This window comes from Podarcis gaigeae (assembly GCF_964106915.1).
Source record: "Podarcis gaigeae genome assembly, chromosome: 7".
In the NCBI taxonomy this organism is placed as follows: Eukaryota; Metazoa; Chordata; class Lepidosauria; order Squamata; family Lacertidae; genus Podarcis; species Podarcis gaigeae.
The window spans coordinates 65,658,993-65,676,959 of record NC_139683.1 but is presented as its reverse complement, the minus strand read 5'-3'; the positions used below and the strand labels follow the sequence as shown (position 1 = coordinate 65,676,959).

The 17,967-nt window shown below is 38.3% G+C and overlaps 1 protein-coding gene across 1 annotated transcript in view; it reads left to right on the top strand.

Moving 5' to 3' along the window:
- The window catches only part of EXOC2 (exocyst complex component 2), a 70,821-nt gene that overhangs the window by 17,522 nt on the left and 35,332 nt on the right, over window positions 1-17,967 (top strand). The window contains exons 4-10 of the mRNA XM_083749550.1: window positions 829-942; window positions 3,322-3,446; window positions 6,506-6,586; window positions 11,451-11,596; window positions 11,702-11,783; window positions 13,166-13,268; window positions 16,943-17,066. Of these exons, the coding sequence (XP_083605676.1) occupies window positions 829-942; window positions 3,322-3,446; window positions 6,506-6,586; window positions 11,451-11,596; window positions 11,702-11,783; window positions 13,166-13,268; window positions 16,943-17,066 (775 nt within the window). The remainder of the gene's footprint in view (window positions 1-828; window positions 943-3,321; window positions 3,447-6,505; window positions 6,587-11,450; window positions 11,597-11,701; window positions 11,784-13,165; window positions 13,269-16,942; window positions 17,067-17,967) is intronic.

The following is a 17,967-nucleotide window of genomic DNA, read 5'->3' as shown; positions in this document are numbered from 1 at the left end:
TTTCTGCTTGTTTTGTGGTCTCTCAGTGAATTTTCTAAACAGGTGATCCATGGCTAACTACTATAAGTAGAAGTGCAGGGGCGATTAATACAGGAAAACAAATTAGTCACAGGTTTCATCCATGATGAAACATAATGTAGTTGTTAAGTTTCACGCGAATCAAGGAGCCGTGTAATATGATAGAGCTTGCTTAAATGACATTCAGATCGGTTTAATGCAGTGTGTTGTATGTAGGGCTCTTCTTTCTTTCTTTCTTTCTTTCTTTCTTTCTTTCTTTCTTTCGGCAGCGGGTGAAGGAGAGACAGTTGAAAACTCCAATTGCTTCAGAATACTTCTGCTAGATTGTTGACTGGGGCTGGTTGAATGGAACCTTGCCAGTTACAACCACACTGGCTTCCAGTCCCATTTCACAGCACAATTCAAAGTGCTGGTTTTAAATCTTCAATCTGTACCCAATAGACCGCCTTCCCCTACACGAGCCTACCTAAATGTTAAGTTTGTCTTTTGAAGTGCTTCTCTGGGTGCCCCTGCCATTAGTTATATGGGAGAATACCATTCTGGATGTGATGCCTCCCCTCTGCCATGCCAATGACTTACATGCTCAGAGCTTTAAAAAATCCTCAGCGGCATTAAAACAGACCTGCAGACATTTGCATGAAAAGTGCCCTGAAATCCATTGATGCCCGTGACACATGCAACTTGTATGTGAGATTGTAATGTTAATGCTTGATACCTTCATTTGAATGACAATCCATTGTGTTTGTATATGTAAGAGAGCATTCTTCCTCCTGGCCTTGTTTCCGTAAATATTTTTTATTTACTTTTCAGAGGTAAGTTTCCACAAAAGGAGCTGGAAGCTCTGTTTCCTGGGATGAGTGCTGACTTCACCAGTGAAAACTTTTCCGCGGCCTGGTATTTGATAGAGAACCATTCAACTACAAGGTTTGTAAATACGAAATTTGTGTGGATGCTTTAATGCTATCCAGGAAGTATCAGTAATACTGGGTGTGAATTGGTGGTTGATGGATGCAGATCAGTAGCTCATAAAGATTTGTGTCAGTAACATCTTTTACTGACCATGTGAGGCAGCCTTCAGGTTGGTCCAGAGGCTTCAGCTTGTGCAGAACGTGGCAAGTTAGATTGCTTGGGCAGGCAAATTATCGCCAGCGTAAAGGGGCCCCTGACCATTAGGTCCAGTTGTGGCCGACTCTGGGGTTGCGGCACTCATCTCGCTTTATTGGCTGAGGGAACCAGCGTACAGCTTCCGGGTCATGTGGCCAGCATGACTAAGCTGCATCAGGAAAACCAGAGCAGTGCACGGAAACACCGTTTACCTTCCCACCAGAGCGGTACCTATTTATCTGCTTGCACTTTGATGTGCTTTCAAAGTGCTAGGTTGGCAGGAGCAGGGACCGAGCAACGGGAGCTCACCCCGTCGTGGGGATTTGAACCGCCGACCTTCTGATCGGCAAGTCCTAGGCTCTGTGGTTTAACCCACAGCGCCACCCGCATCCCTATCGCCAGCATATAATGCCCTAATTGTGGGACTTCAGGATAAGGTTACCTGAGAGATCTCCTTAACCCTTAAATACCTAGTAGTCACTGCAGAGCATGGGAGAGCTTCTCCTGCAAGTTTCAAAGATATCAAAAGACCATTTCACAGGAACTTGGAGCAAGGCTTTTAGTATGGCTGCCTCTGTTTTGTGGAACAGTATTCCTGTCGAGATATGACAGGCACCCACTCTCTGCACTTTCCGGAAACAGTTGAAGACATTTTTGTTCTGACAAGCTTTCCCAGCTGGATGAACAGATCTCTACCATGGGTTTTTCCTTCCCTCTCCATTTTCAACTCATCTGCTGTTATTTTCTATTATGTCTTTAATTGTTTTTAGCAGTTTTTATTATGTTGTGCACATCACCTCGAGACATACATGTGGAAGGCGAATAAATAATGAATAATAGTAATTGCAAAGGTTGTGGATTGCATCTTAACTCTGAGATTTGGTGTAAGTGTATTAATGTTAGCCATAAATTAATAACTCTGGGAACAATTTTCCTATTCATAAGATTTACTATCATGTTAATTGAATGCAAGAGATGAATGAAGAATGCAAGAAAACGTTCACCAGCTTGAATGGCTTTAAAAGAGAATTAGACAAATCCATGGAGAATAAGACTATCAGTTGGTACTAGTCATGATGGCTATCTGTTGCCATTATCACAGTAGGTGAACACCACTTCTTGGGGCTCATAAGTGGATGAGGGCTGTTACTGGGCTTCCCATAGACATCTGGCTGGCTACTGCGAAAACAGAATGATGAACTTCCTGGGTTTTTTTCCGATCCAGCAGAGCTGCTCTTACTTTGCTTGAAAAACCCAATAATTTGATTTTACCGTGTTTTTAAAAAAGTAAACCACCCCAGTACTTTGCCTCTGATATGTATGAAAAATTGTGCTTCTCATTTCACCATTTTAGTGTGTAGAATGCATTATTTCATACCTCCATCTATTTGAAATACCAAACTCTTTCATTTCTTGGAATGTAGCCCTCTAGACGGTAGCCATAATTCATAGCTGGAGTTCATTGTTAACGTATTTACTTATTTAAATTGAATATTCCTCCTCTTGGCATGTTTGCAGAACCAAGTACATTTGTCATTATGACAAGAATAAACAAAAGTACAAGGACAGAAAACCTAAATTTTAAAAGGCCAAGATCCAATTATTGTTTTAGACTAGTAACAGCAACTAGGAGATGAAAGATTCGTATGAATGACATTTTGGTTTGCTATATCATGCAGCTGTAGACAATTTTGTTAGTTTGTCTATTTCTATTCTTTTTTCCTTTTCTTTCTCTCCCCCCCCAAAATCTAGTGGTTGTTTTTTTTTTTTTTAAGAAAATGTAAAGGACCCATTACAATACTTTGTGTTTCAGTTAACAATATTGTTTCTAATAGATATTGAGAACTAGCTGGTCTCACGTCTTCTGTAAATCTTCCTCTTTATTTGTTCTGTTCTCTTCCTTCTCCTTACCTGTTCCAAATCTTTTTGGTGGTGCATTCACATAAGCATGGCTTTTTCATGGTTGATTCTTATATTCTAACCTGGGAATTTACAACTTCCATCAAGTATTAGCAAGCACAACACTGCAACATGCCTAGTCAGCTCCTGCCACTGGAGAAATCAGGAAATTGTCCACTAGGCATTCTGGTGTCTCTTAAGTGTGTAGCTAGGGTTTTCAATCTCTTCATAATTTAAGTATCTCATTTCGTGTTTATTATATGAATGAATTCAATTTGTTTTCTTTCTTCTTGGTTTCAGTTTTGAGCAACTTAAAATGGCAGTTATGAATTTGAAGAAGCAAGCCAACAAGAAAAATGAGGGAAGTCTACAGTATGTCAAAGGAGGTCTCAGTACTTTCTTTGAAGCACAAGATGCCTTATCAGGTAAGTGTCAGATGCAGTATACAGAAAAATATACTGTATTAATTACCTTTATTTTTGCCCTGATTTCTAGAAGAATATGTGGATGGACATGGATCGGACAAATATGAACATTATAAATGACTAAGGTCACTAGTGGAGGCAGGAAGTTCTGAAAAGCTGTAAATCGATAGAGAAAAGTACCTGTTAGGTATTTCCAAAATATTTTATAACTTCCCTCTCCAAAAATGCTAATTCTTACTTTTGAATAGCAACAACTCACGTGAATAGATACTTACATTATTTTACTCTAGTGACTGAGGTTAACAGGCTTCTCTATATTACTAAGAATTGGCATAAAATACATTTGTTTTCTGGAAATTAAATACATAGATGTTCTCTTTCAGCACAGTTTGTAGCAGGCCCCTGAATTCAGAAGTTTGCGTAACCTGGATCCTTGCATAAACTGATGCTTACGTCTCATCTTAAAACAATCTGTAGTTCATAGAAGGAAAAGCTCTCTTTAGTTCTATCAGCACAGAGGAATCTGAGGAAAGCTGCTATCTGGGATCAAAAAAGAAGTCCTTTACGTGAACATTTGTCATTACCCATTTGTTGAGAGTGTTTTGTTTTTTCCCCTCGTGGGAAGAATTACATTTCAGAAATGTGAGATTCTGGTCATGGAACATTTACAATGTGTTCTGCACTTTTATAGGCTTTCTTAACTGCCTTTATTGTTTAGTTTGTGTGGATGTAGAACTGGAGAGTAAGTGTGCTGCAGTATCTCATAGAAGGTGCTTTTCAGTATTTAAAAGCTTTTTGGGGCTTTTCCAGCTTTTTGATAGTGCAAAGCAGAAATGCCCTATGCTCTTAAGTCCACACAGATAAAATCAATACTGTGGCACTAATATAATAATAAATGTTTTCTTAGTTTATCTATTGTATTATTTTGATCAGGCACATCTCCTGGAAAAACAAACTCTTGTTCGTAATTAGTGTTGTAAAATGGATATTGGCTTAAGCATGACAGTTCTCTACTTTTTAACTAATTGCCAGTCTGTGTGAAATCCACATAATCTGGGTCTTCTTCCCATTTGGCAGCATACAAAAAGAAATATATTTATAGTGTTTGCTGGTATAAGCAGGGAATAAAAAATGGGAAAGTAGGGATGCCATGTAACTGATGCTTCATAATCTAAAGAGTTGTAGCGTTACCAGTTGCCTTCATTGCTGTTGGACAGGCATGGTGGTCCAAATCCAGCCCTTGAATATATTTTATCTGGTTCTTGGTGGTCATATCAGATTTTAATCATGTGGGGCAGAACATTTTTCGGCACTTTATTTTTCCATGGCAAGCTCTTCTTATTTTGTAAGTTTGTTAGTGAATCGATGCCATTTGCAGATATGAAACTAGGCAAGCTTGGCAGGTTCAAAGAGTTTAGCTTTGTTTACCAAATGCAAGTAATATAAACATACTAAATTACATCACTCTCTGGGGCATCAGAACATTTTCCTATGCAAACTGAAATTTTTCTGCTGCTAATTACCTATGCAGATCATCTTAATTTGCCTAGAAAAATTAATACATCTCTCTTGTCAGATCTTGTCTATAATCCCCTGTGTGCTTTAATTGTAAAGTGGTTGCATTTAGATGATGCCAGCATTGGAACGTGATCATTTGTGAGATGCAGGTAGCCATGGCATCTATGTAACTGAGTGAACTTATGTGGGTATACAAACATGCAAGGTGATCAAGAAGATTTCATGTTTTTACATTAAACGGATCCAGTAAAATATATCATTTTACCTGATTTGTAAATCCTTTGGGAATGCCAAAGCAAGGTACTACTGAACTTCCTTCCATTGAACATTTTGTTGTTTGGCAAAACTGTGCAAGATTAGCCCTTCTTTCCCTTTTCACATCTAGAACAATAGTTTTGTAGACATTACACATTCCAAATTGGTATGGATAATGGCTTTTAATTCAGCGTTATTTAGTTAGGCATGTGATGTGTGACACGGCACAAGAAGTCTTAACATCTGCTTTGGCATATTTTTGGCTTGCCCTATAGGTTTTTCATTTCTTATTTTCACATGAAAGTCAGTTTCAAAGCATAGGCCTGCAGAACAAGCTTCCCACCCTTGGTGTAAATTGATAAATGAAGGACTTTGGTGGGAATGAATTCAGCAAATATTCTCCCACCACTGTTCTCAAGCAAGAGGGGTCCCATTGCCTAAACTGGAAATATTCAAATGTTATGTTCTCAGTCCAACCATTATTCAGAAATCCTGTGTGTGTGTTCTTCATAAACTACCTGTTGTAATAGGGATTCCTAGTCACAATAGCCCCTGAAATATGCTACAGAACAAGCAATAGTAGAGAATAATAGGACAAGAATAAAGTTATTGGACATCAGGCGAGAAGGAAGCAAGGGGGAGGGAGTATTTTAATTTGGAAGCTAGCATGGGAATCTTCTGGTAAGATACCCTAAATAAATAAATGAAGAACTCAGGCATGGAAAAGCTCTAGAGTTAAGGAAAGTTGTGGCAGTGTGCCCAGGTACTGTTAGTGAAGACCAGTGGTTTGAGGAAGGCGTGAAAAGTTGGTGAGATAACAATTATATTTAGTTTATCATATTCCACAGTGCTGCATTGACCTTTCCAAATTAGAGCACAGTAGGACCTACAAAGTGGTATAAAATAAATTTGCTTCTTGAGAGTCGGATAAAGCAAGAAATTATAGTCAATGAAGCAAAATAAAATATACGAAACAGAACTATTTTATACTACATACAATAAAGCCCAATATATAATATAGAATTTTAATGTTAATTTAGAGGACTAAATAAGGAAACCTGGCCCTCCACAGGTTGATGACTTCAGCCGTACTGCCAAAGATCATACTGTAAGCTTGCAGAATAGGAGAGTCTGAAGTATCTGGCTCTTATCAACAGTGCCCGCTTCACTAGATCCCTAATTCTTTTGTAACAAACACGTACCGCTCAGATGTAACAAGGGTACTGCTCAGACATGTTGTCTCACCCATTAAAATGGTTGGCATTTAACAAGATGTTTTATTTCAGCAATCCATCAAAAACTGGAAGCGGATGGAACAGAAAAAGTGGAAGGATCCATGACGCAAAAACTAGAGAATGTTCTGAACAGTGAGTTTTGAACACCCAGTAACAGCTATTTATAGACTTCGTGTTTTATAACAAGTTGAGGCATATTTCTTGGACTTTGAAATTTTGGGGGAAACACATTTTTTTCCAGATTCTTATTTCCAGATCATGAGAATATATGGAGCCTAAGAGTTTAACAAATGATATCATTGCATAGGATTTAATTCCAAAGGGCAATTCATCTGGATATGAGGCAGGTTTACGGAGCGTAGTTTAATAGCTTTTATTAAATCATTTAACATTTCATATTCTTCAGAAGGAGTTTTGAATATCAATCGAGACATGGAATAATTTTGCAAGTACATGGCCTTGTTTCTCTACATTGGATGCCATTTGTCAAAATAACGGATAAATGGTAGCCATGTGGGGAGCAATCCTATAGCAACATCCTCTGACATGAGCAGTTTAGGATCTCTGGTTGATCATTGAGGTTTCCAGCATAGCCAGCTTACTCTGGCTGAACTCCCTCTACTTCGGTTTACCTGGACATACAATGGCATTTCTCCTCCATCCTGACCCCTCTGGGACCCAGCCAGCTGAGCCAAGCTTGCTAAACCTTAAAGGGACCCCTGACCATTAGGTCTAGTCGTGACCGACTCTGGGGTTGTAGCGCTCATCTCGCTTTATTGGCCGAGGGAGCCGGCGTACAGCTTCCAGGTCATGTGGCCAGCATGACTAAGCCGCTTCTGGCGAACCAGAGCAGCACACGGAAATGTCGTTTACCTTCCTGCCGGAGTGGTACCTATTTATCTACTTGCACTTTGATGTGCTTTCGAACTGCTAGGTTGGCAGGAGCAGGGACTGAGCAACGGGAGCTCACCCCGTCGCGGGGATTCGAACCACCGACCTTCTGATTGCCAAGTCCTAGGCTCTGTGGTTTAACCCACAGCGCCACCCACGTCCCTGCTAAACCTTAAGCTGGTGCAAACCCCGGGAAAGGGCTGTTCTGGGTGTGGGACGAGACAGGAAAAATGGTCACCTCAGTCACATGACCTGGCAACTCAGCAAAGTTAAGGCAGCAAGAAGCTCAAACTCTGTTTTAAAGGTTTGTTTCTCCTCTGCCATGCTTATTCCAGCTCAGCCAGCAGTAGCCTCACAGCCGAGCGGGGTTTGGATCTGGTGTAGTTTTACATCAGCTTAACTTACACTGGCTTGCTTTGTGTATAGGATGGCTCCCTGAGTCTTTGATGTGCGCTGAAGACACTAACATTTCCATTTCTGCTATATCTGAGAAATTCCTTAGCCTCTTTAGGTTTCCAGGAATGCTCTGTGCCTCAGTCTGGTGATACCACTTTATTTATTTTAAAAAAATTCTGTTGAACTCTCTCTGTATATATATATTTAAATGTGAACAACCCCTGTCCTAAATATAAAAAGCCTTCAAATTACAGAATGTGATTTCTAACACGAAACCTTTGTCACTTAATGGCATTTCTGAAAATACTTGGGAGATTTGCAGGGACACTGGGAGTTTTTGTCTCATGTTATATTCCATGGAAATAATTATATTATGTACGATCAGACTTCTTTCTTAGCTTTCTACTCAGCCAGAGGCTTAGATTGCAAGATCCTGCTACATGAGAGGGTTCACCAGATCAACCCTGGTAACCCTGCAGGCCTTGTACCCCCAGAAAGTTGACTCCAGAAAGTCAAAGAACCCTGTGGACCACCTGTTTGGGGGGGACTGCAGAAAGGGCTGGAAAGTTGTGAAAACTGCATGACCAGAAGTGGCTTCTTTTTGCAGAATGGGATCTTTGGTTTCCTAGCACTAAGGGGGAGAGATATTTATGTTCTCTTAGCATACCAGCTTGAAGCTTTTATAGGGGTTTCATTTCAAACCCTGCCTGGTGAATACCGAGATTTTGACTTCTCTGGATGAGGCCACAGCATTAAAGTAACTGATCCACTTCATAAGGGTATGTTATATCCAGGACTGCCACACCCTAATCTTCCCCTCGAACAATTTTAGCAGAAGATGTAACCTTTGCCTCACTTGCTGTGAAACACATATCACAATTTAATAAATAACGGGATTGTAATAAACTACATTTTGAAGGAAGAAGACAAGTTAATGCTGAAATCTTAGATGATATATAAAAAAATTCATCCCAGCATTCTAAATCAAACTTAAATAGTGCTGTTAAATAGAGGTTCATGATTTGAAGGCTGGTTTCTAAATATGTGATTAAGTGTTGCTTTTCTCCATCTTAACTAGAGTTTGGTTGAAATAACTTGACTTCCAAACTAGGAAACATTTTTATTTGGCATTTTGTTCAAGAGACAGGGAATCTTTCAGAAGAACCATTAAAATATGAAGAAAGTGTTTTTTTGTGGTGGTAAATTGCAATGGATATTATACTGGATTAATTCCAGCACATGGCTAATCGGGGTATTTGGTTCAAAAGAACAGAAAAGTATTTTGCAAAAGACTCTTATTTTGTTTCATTGTGATGTAAGTTCTTTTACCTTCCTCAGTGGAAGCAATACTTCCCTTAAACTGTATCAGTAAGCACAGAACTGCATCCTGATAACTGACTCACTTTTTGAGGATATGAGGATATTAAATGAAATCAGAAAAGTGACATGAAGGCATTTTCTTCTCCCTTTTCATGTCAGGATGTTTTGTTTGCGTATGATTAAAGTCTCACCACTGCAATTGGAAGTAGTAAGCTTTGAACAGCGGTATGCTATACAGAATCTCATATTTACAGTTTACTTGTCTGTTGGGACTCTCATTTCCCTACAAGCAAAGCTAGAGGGAAGCAAGTGTGAGCCAGAATTTCAGGCACAGTTTCTCACATCCCAGTTCTTTCAGTCTTAGGACATCTGGGAAAAGAACTTTATTTAAAACCAAAGTGATTTAAAATGCAGTTTTACCAACTTTTACAATATGACAAATGTAGCAGTTCTGAGGGTTTCAAGACAAGATCCAGTTAACCTCAGTTGTATAAAACAACCCTGTTTGATTAAGGTCAGTTTTTTAAAAAATAAAAAAAGTTTGGTTGACATTATTTGTTTTGTATAAATAAGATGTTGCATACTGTATACAGATCTCTAAAAAATACTAATTTCTTGCCAAATTCCTGGTCATCTTGGCCAGAATAGGTGCCATTTGCTGTAATAGGAAATGGTATAACATTAATTGTTGCAGACTATTAAAGAAAAACAAATTTTGAATAAAAATAGCTTTTCACTGTTTCTACCAACTGGAAGAAGGCTGTTTTTGAATATGCTGTCTTGGAGTTCCTTGACTATGCTGATCTATGTTTCAAAACTGGAAATTTAAAATCACTAAAATGTCAGTAAATTGTTCTGAGCTGACTATAAATGTTTTTGAATCTGCTTCAGACTTTAAATGAATAATGCCATGTGGTTTTTAATCAAAATGCATTTTGCAACACTTGTTTATCAGAAGAGCACATTTGATTTGGCTCGATATCACCCTATTTCATTATTGGAACATTATTTTCTTCCAGATACTCATTTTCCAGATCCATTTTTTAAAAACAAAATATGTAAAATATAATCCGGTAACCCATTTCTAAAGAATAGGATTTAGCAAAAATACCCCACTAAGTTTGAGACATCAGGTAATTGTGGTGTGTTGTTTTTCCTTCCCTAACAACCACGAAATGTAGTAGGACCAATTCTCCTGGCAAAACAAAGTTTCTTGCATCGAGGGCTTGAAACTCCATCAGTGTTTAAACATTATTTAGATATAACAATTATTTTACAAAGGCTACTTCTAACATGAGCAGCCCACCCACAGTGTTGACGAGAGAAAATGGCATGCAAGCCACCCAGTGAGACTGATGTAATTTTTTCATCTTTGCTTAAATTATAGTCACTAGACCAGATAATGTAGAAACTTTTTTTTTTTACAGGCAGCCATCAAAAGAGCTAAAAACATTCACCTTTTTCTGGTAAATTAAAAATAAGTCACAGGTTTGAAGGAAGGGGGGAAAGTAAAATTTCTAATACATCTCGTCAGTGAAAGAGGCAGGGGCATACTTTTGTCAAACTGAAACATGCTTTAGTATTGGATATACTATGTTAGGCCATGAAGATTAAACACAATTAACGGCTTGATCTCTCATAATTCAAACATTTAACACAGAAATTCTCATCCACTCAGGTCCTTAGGTTCCTGGTTCAGGATCTACTGAAACCAGTCCAAAGAAAAGTCAGAGCTTGTAATTTGATTAAACAGAATCATTTGATTAAACAGAATCATTTAATGGAAAATAATAAGGGCACCCTGCTAGTCACATTTTCCTAAATAATTTGACTTTTTAGGAAAATGTGACTAGCAGGGTGCCCTTATTATTTTCCGTTAAATTTCTGTTTATTATTTCTCTTCACACCAAAGAACAAAATCTGTATTTTGTTGCTCATAACAATGGCATTAAAAATCATGTTTGCTTCATTGTATCCTTCTGTAATGAAAGGAATGTATTATGTGATGCTCAAATTGCCTACAAGGCTTAGGTAGAACTGCAAAATTCAGCTCTGTAGCCAAAGCAAACTCTAAATTCACCACAATGAAGTCAAAGAATTTGGTCTAAGAACTAGGGTTGCCTTAATTGTACTGTGGTTTCTGCCACATTAAAAGTCTTAAGTAATCAACATTTATAAAATATTGATTCAGTACCTTAGGTTTTTTTTTTAAAAAAATATTCTCTTACAGATTTAATATGAATGCTTGTGTGTGTTAATGTAGCTATAATTAATCACTATAATTAGCTTGACAGATACATAGTTAAAACTGATTACAAGCTACTCTACTTTCCATTGTAAACAACTTATTTACATGTATGTTCCAATTTTATTTTATTTTTTTAAAAAGGAGCAAGTAACACTGCAGATACCTTGTTCCAGGAAGTTTTGGGTCGCAAAGACAAGGCAGATTCAACAAGAAATGCACTCAATGTCCTCCAACGCTTCAAATTTCTTTTTAATCTTCCATTGAATATTGAAAGAAACATTCAAAAGGTACTTGTTATTTTAAGATACAGTACAGAGATGATTTTTACCCACATGAACACTATATATTTCTGGTGGCAAATCTTTTTTTTTTTCCTTTTTGTATTTTTCAAGGGTGATTATGATGTAGTCATTAATGACTATGAAAAAGCGAAGTCATTGTTTGGGAAGACTGAGGTTCAAGTGTTCAAAAAATGTGAGTTTTGAACTTTAAGAAAGTCAGTTAGGAAAGAGCAACAGCACAAGCTAAGAAGCCCTCTGTGGCATTTAATTTCTTTTTCTGCAAAGCATTTTGCAATGTGTGGAATAATTACTCAAAACAACAGTGCAGATTCTACCTGAGAAGTACAAGAGAATGTACATTATTCTGTACTGCATATAGCAAGAGTTTGTCAGTCCTTTTGGCATTATGTAACATGAAACTGGTTGAGATATGGGGTGTCTTCTTTTGGTATATTTGTATCTTTTAAAAAGCTATGGAGTTGCAGCCTGCAGTTTTAAAAAATATTTTTTAAAAAAATATTTATTAAGAGTTTTTATAAAAGAAAGGCATAAATAGCAAACAACATTGCTTATGTCATACACAAAATTTCATAACTCGTTTGGACTTCCTCACGTCTCCCACTCCCACTTACATTATTAAAAAGTTTTTTCAAGCAAATTATCATCTTGTTTACAATCTTATATCCACTCGTTTAAATATAATCTGATAGTTCTCCCAAAGGATTTGTCTTTTCCTTAATCTCACTTATCATCTAATTCCAATCTAGTTTAGTGGTGGCCAATTATTTATGATCAAGCATCCCTCTTAACATTCAATCAAATTACAATATTTTTGTAAATAAGTTTTAAATTTCTTCCAATGCAGTTTAAAAAAAAAAATTTCTTTCAAATCTTTCCAGGCTAAAATTAAAATATAAGTTGCTTGTGTATTTGCCTGAGTGCGGAAAAGGATTCTGAATCCTAGTACGAGTTCTTTCCTGATTCTCTAAAAATACATTGTTGCATATTACATGTGGTTTTGATATTCTGCAAGGTACCTATTTCTAGATCTGTAAGTAAACTATCATTTCAGAGTGAAATGAAATTGGATGAAATTAGTAATAAAACAAATCAAGGATTTGACTGAAGAAGTAACAGAAATTCCAGTTACTCTTTCTACTTGTAGTTAGGCATGAAAAGCAGAGAACTAACAAATGTAATGAATGAGGAAGAAAATTATATGAAGGTGATAGGAGTACAGATAACTCACAAATTATGCACATCTAACTTTCCTGTATTCAGCTGTATATGCTTGGCAATTTTAAAAAAATGTCTGGGGAAAAACTTTGGCAATCCCATCCGCCATTGAACCCAATGCATTTTGACTATACACAGTTTTGGCTTTTTGCTCTGTCACCAGAATATACCCCCTGTGTAAGTTCAGAGTCACCTGTGTAATATCTTGCATTTTTTGACTACGAAAAGTTTTGCTTAAAAAGCTTGAACTAATAAAGGTTCTGTTTAAAAGGTTTAGCTTTACATATACATAACATTTTATGCTAAGGAAAACCAAATTTATCCTCTTTACAACCATAGATTATGCTGAAGTTGAAACACGAGTTGATGCATTAAGGAAACTGCTTTTGGATAAGTTGCTCGAGACTCCATCAACATTACATGATCAGAAACGCTATATAAGGTGACCTTTTCACATTTTTGTCTTTTATATATGTTCTTTGTATAGATGGGAATATTTCTTGGATAATACTTTTTTCTTAACGTAGTAATGTGTTACCATAAAATAATGGCAAAATCTCTATAATGTTTTTCTACTCCAGTGTTTTGTGTGAAACATTAACATCAGATTGCATTTAATAGTTTAGATAAGTTTGAAAACGTCTCCTTCCTGATTCATTTTTTCAAAGTGTTTCTACGTTGTGTTTAACTGGAACACAGTGCATTATTCTAATACTAGGCATACTGGTTTCATGATTGATTTTGTGCAGTGTAAGAGGTGTAAAGTAGCCTTCATCTGAAAGTGCGTATTAACAATACCTTTGAAATGGACAATACTGAAATTAGGAGAAGTTAATTATAGAAACACTTTGCAACCTTTGTATTGCTTTGTCCTTTAATACCCGTTTAATTTCACCCTTTCTTTTGGAAGACACATACAGAGCTTTGAAAACACTTACTTATGCAGCTAATCAATATTTTTCCTGCAATGCAGAGTATCTGGAAATTCGCACAGTATACAAGGCATCTTAAAGGAGCTATATATCACTCTGGGGGCAAGAAGTTTTGGTTTCTCTTGTTGTCCAGTTTATTCAGTTGGCTATATTTAACTTGGATAATTAAATACGAATTTAATGGTTTTAGAGATGGATATTAAAGCAAATTATTTTAGCTTATGCCATTTTCTTTTAAAGAGGAGACAAAATAGTGATGATGTTTTGTACCCACATTGACCGCTAGATGCTACTGCACAAGTGACAGAGTTGAATGGGGCAAACAGGGATTTGCTGTTTCATCTGTTGGCCTTAATCCATCTTGTTTCCTGCTTAGAAGCAGTGTGCAGCAACAGAGGACCCATTTTCATCATGATTTCTTTTTCATATTTTGCATCCTAAACTCTGAGACCCAGAACACTTACTAATCAATTTGGCAAGAGCTTGAAACGGCTGGTGGGGCTTGTATTCGGGGCATTTTAAATTTGGCACCTAATTTAAGCCCCACTAGGATTGGTTCAAAAAGTGAGGTTTTCAGGCAATGTGTGCCTGCAAGCCCCACTAGGATTTGCTGCGACTGAAAATCCCTGAGTGCCTCTGATCGCTGCTGAAGCAAGGGAACTCCCCAGTGCTGCCAACTTCAGCAAGGTTTTCAGGCACTGCTGATCAGCAGTGTGTGTCGGGACACATTTCTAGACAAAATTGCACAGGTTTAATTATGAGGCAAACCTAAAGTTAATTTTGGGTGTCCTGAAGCCTAAATATCCACAGGTTTCTTAATAAGGCTCCTGTGGCAATGGTTGGAAATATTGCATACTTTATATATGACTGACTGGAAAGAACCTTGAAGAACTGAAATGCTGTTTTAGGAACATATAGGGTTTGGGGGTTTTTTAAAAAAGAAAGCTAGTAGCATATGCCTAACTTCATTTATAATGTCTGCCAGGTGCAGACAGGAACATAGATTGTCACCGCTAGTCCCCAGAGAGCACAGTGTGTCAGCCTCTCATTCACAGTAGCCGTGCGCAAGGCAGTGAGAATGGGGAAGAGACACTTGAAGCTTAAGCAGCGCTTAATTGGGTAAAAATCCCATTCCAGTTGTGGAGGAGCAGACAATTCTGTACATCCCATCACCACACTTACTATGTACAGTGGTACCTCGGGTTACATCGCTTCAGGTTACATACGCTTCAGGTTACAGACTCCGCCAACCCAGAAATAATACCTCAGGTTAAGAACTTTGCTTCAGGATGAGAACAGATATCGTGCTCCGGCAGCGCAGCAGCAGCAGGAGGCCCCATTAGCTAAAGTGGTGCTTCAGGTTAAGAACAGTTTCAGGTTAAGAACAGACCTCCAGAATGAATTAAGTACTTAACCCGAGGTACCGCTGTATGTCATAATACCAGTGCTCCTTGCAGCCAACTGAATGCATCTATGTCTGTGCAGTTCTTTCTTCTCAATGAAGAGACAGAAGATCACACAATTTGCCCCCCCCCCTCCCCTATGAGGGAGAATATTCCTGCTTCCCTTACTGTGTTGCATTATGAGCATGATGGAGAGGCATATTCCTGCTTCTGTCCCACAGAACAGGATTTGGCTCAAGTAAGCATCTGAATTAGGTTCCTGTGTGGATGGATCCTCCCACCTGCGAGGATGGATAATGAATCCTCTTGCCAAATACTCTAACTGCTCAGCTTGCTTAAGCCCCTGGAGCTGATGCAAGAACTTAGAATAATTTTTCAGTGACTTCCCCTTCGCTCCCCAAGAAATGTAGGGGAAGTGGTATCACAGCTGAGTAATACGGAAAGATGCAGTGAGGTAGAGTAGACAGTGGGAGGAGCTGCACCCCAAGACTCGGTGTACTAGCTAGAGACATATTTCATAATTAACTGCTTCTTTTTTTCACCCTCTATTCAATTTTTTGATTTTATTTTCAGAAATCTTGAATACTTGCCAGTGGGGAAAAGAAAGAAAGAATAAAAGTGCTCTGGCTTAACTATATCCCTTTATTTATATTATGGCAAACCCCACAACACACATATACTGAGTGGGGATTTAAAAAGGCTTAAAACTTCTCAGCTTGCTTTGGTGTATTACTAGGATATGAGTGGTATAGGTGCCCCCCCCCTTTTAACATTACTATGCCTTTGTAAATAAGGGGCTGCCTTTAGTTTATGTCTTGTAGTCTGCATCTAACACAGCAACCTGGCTGAAGCTGAGCAGGTTTTGTCACTGCCTGCACTACCTGATATAAGTGTAGTAAATAAGTTATCATTTGCAGAGTCTACAGACTCCTATAGCCTTGGAAAATAGTGTTGCGGTATGAATGCAATCCCATATAAAAATGGCATGGTGTTAGCTAGAAATAACTGCCTATAGTAGCACAATCTGGCAAAACAAAACAGCAGACTGAAAGCGTAATACCACAGTGCCTCCATTTCCAGATTCACAGTGAATTTACAAAAATCTCTCTTTTAAAAATAAAAATCAGTATTAATAACTACGTGCATATGCTTTGTTTCTGGATTAGTGTGTCTGCCTCTAGGCATTTACTAGTGAAGGTATTTTTTTGTATTTGGAAACTTAAAGCTAGGTGAATAGGCCACTTTTTAAAATGACTTTGAACGTTTGCATGTGTAACAAGCCTTAATCTCCAATTACCTGCAATTGGCTACCTTTCCATTTTGCTTGGGAACTGGGCCTGTCTTACTCAGAAGTCAGGATTAGTTGTACTTAAGTTGCAATCCTATACATACCGTTTTACCTGGAAGTATGCTCGATTGCACTCGGTGGTTCTAAAATGTCCATGTCTAGGATTGCACTGTTAACTGGAAACAGCTGCCTTGGAATATTGCAAAAAGATGCACATTTAACACAAGCTCTGTGGCTGTCTTTCTGTTGATTGTAATAGGCTAAAGCCGTATCCCACTCACCTGGGGGTAAGCCCCACTGACTCACTGGGACTTACTCTTGACTGGGATTGCACTGTTAATTTTCAAGTCATCAGTTCTGTTTCAGAACTCTGGTTTTGCTCCCCTTTGCCCAGGATTGGGGTGGGTGGGAAGAAAGGGGAGTGATCCATGAAACACAGAAGTGGCATGGATTGGTTTTGAATCCTCATTTATTCAGCATAATAATTTTGCAGGTATCTTTCTGATCTCCATGCAGAAGGGGACCCAGCATGGCAATGTATCGCTGCCCAACATAAGTGGATTCTGCAGCTTATGCACAACTGTAAAGAGAGCTATATTAAAGAACAAAAAGGTAATTAATTTTTTGTTTGAAAAAGTGTCCTCCATTGAACCTGAAGACTGCAGTATAGGTTTTCCCTCCGCCGCCTCTCTCTCTCTCTTTGTATAGATTTCGCATACGTAAACCTTTTCAGCTATTCAGTTTTGATCCATTTTATTTTACAAGAATTCATATTTCATATGAATTCTTACGATTCTTGAAACTGACAGGGAGGAAGATACAAAAACACAACTCCCTTCCTGGTAGGAATGATACCCAGCCACTGCTTGTCTTGCCATCCCCTTTTTCTGGTGATCAAGAGAAGCAGTGACAGCTGGAGCTCCCATGAGAGCATTCCTGAGCTGATGTGCTAGGAAAGAACCCTGGCCTCTTCTTCCAGGGACACAAAAGCTGCAAAAGCTTTTTTTATGGAAGAAGGTCGCTTGCAATTGAGGGACTGGAAAGAAATAAGTAACGTGTGTCTGGGAAAAGATGTGAGTGGGTTTAAACAGTTTATAGTGCACTGCTGTCTTTGCTAGGACCGAGTGCATGATTAAGGCATGCCGATTTTGATCTGGTTTTAGATCCTGGTTAGTATTAAACCACAGTTCAAGTAAGGGGAAACTGTGGTTTAAATAAGTCACAATGTTAGTACTGCAGCTGGGCATGCAAGGGCAATACATAAAAGTGGAATACGCAGGCTCTCTGTTTGTTTGGGGGCCAATAAAGCATGGTTTATCAGCCTGAGATCATTATGTCTGAGTTGCGCCGAAGACTCCCCAGAGTGGCAGAAATCTTAGTGCTTAGTGTTGATTTCTGCTGCTGGGGAAATACAATAATATGCTGTGGGTCTTCTGCCTGTTTACTGCTTCTCTTTTTGTCTGTTGGCATTGTGCGAGGAAAGAAGGTTTCAAACAGACTTCCCAAGGCAAGTTGTAT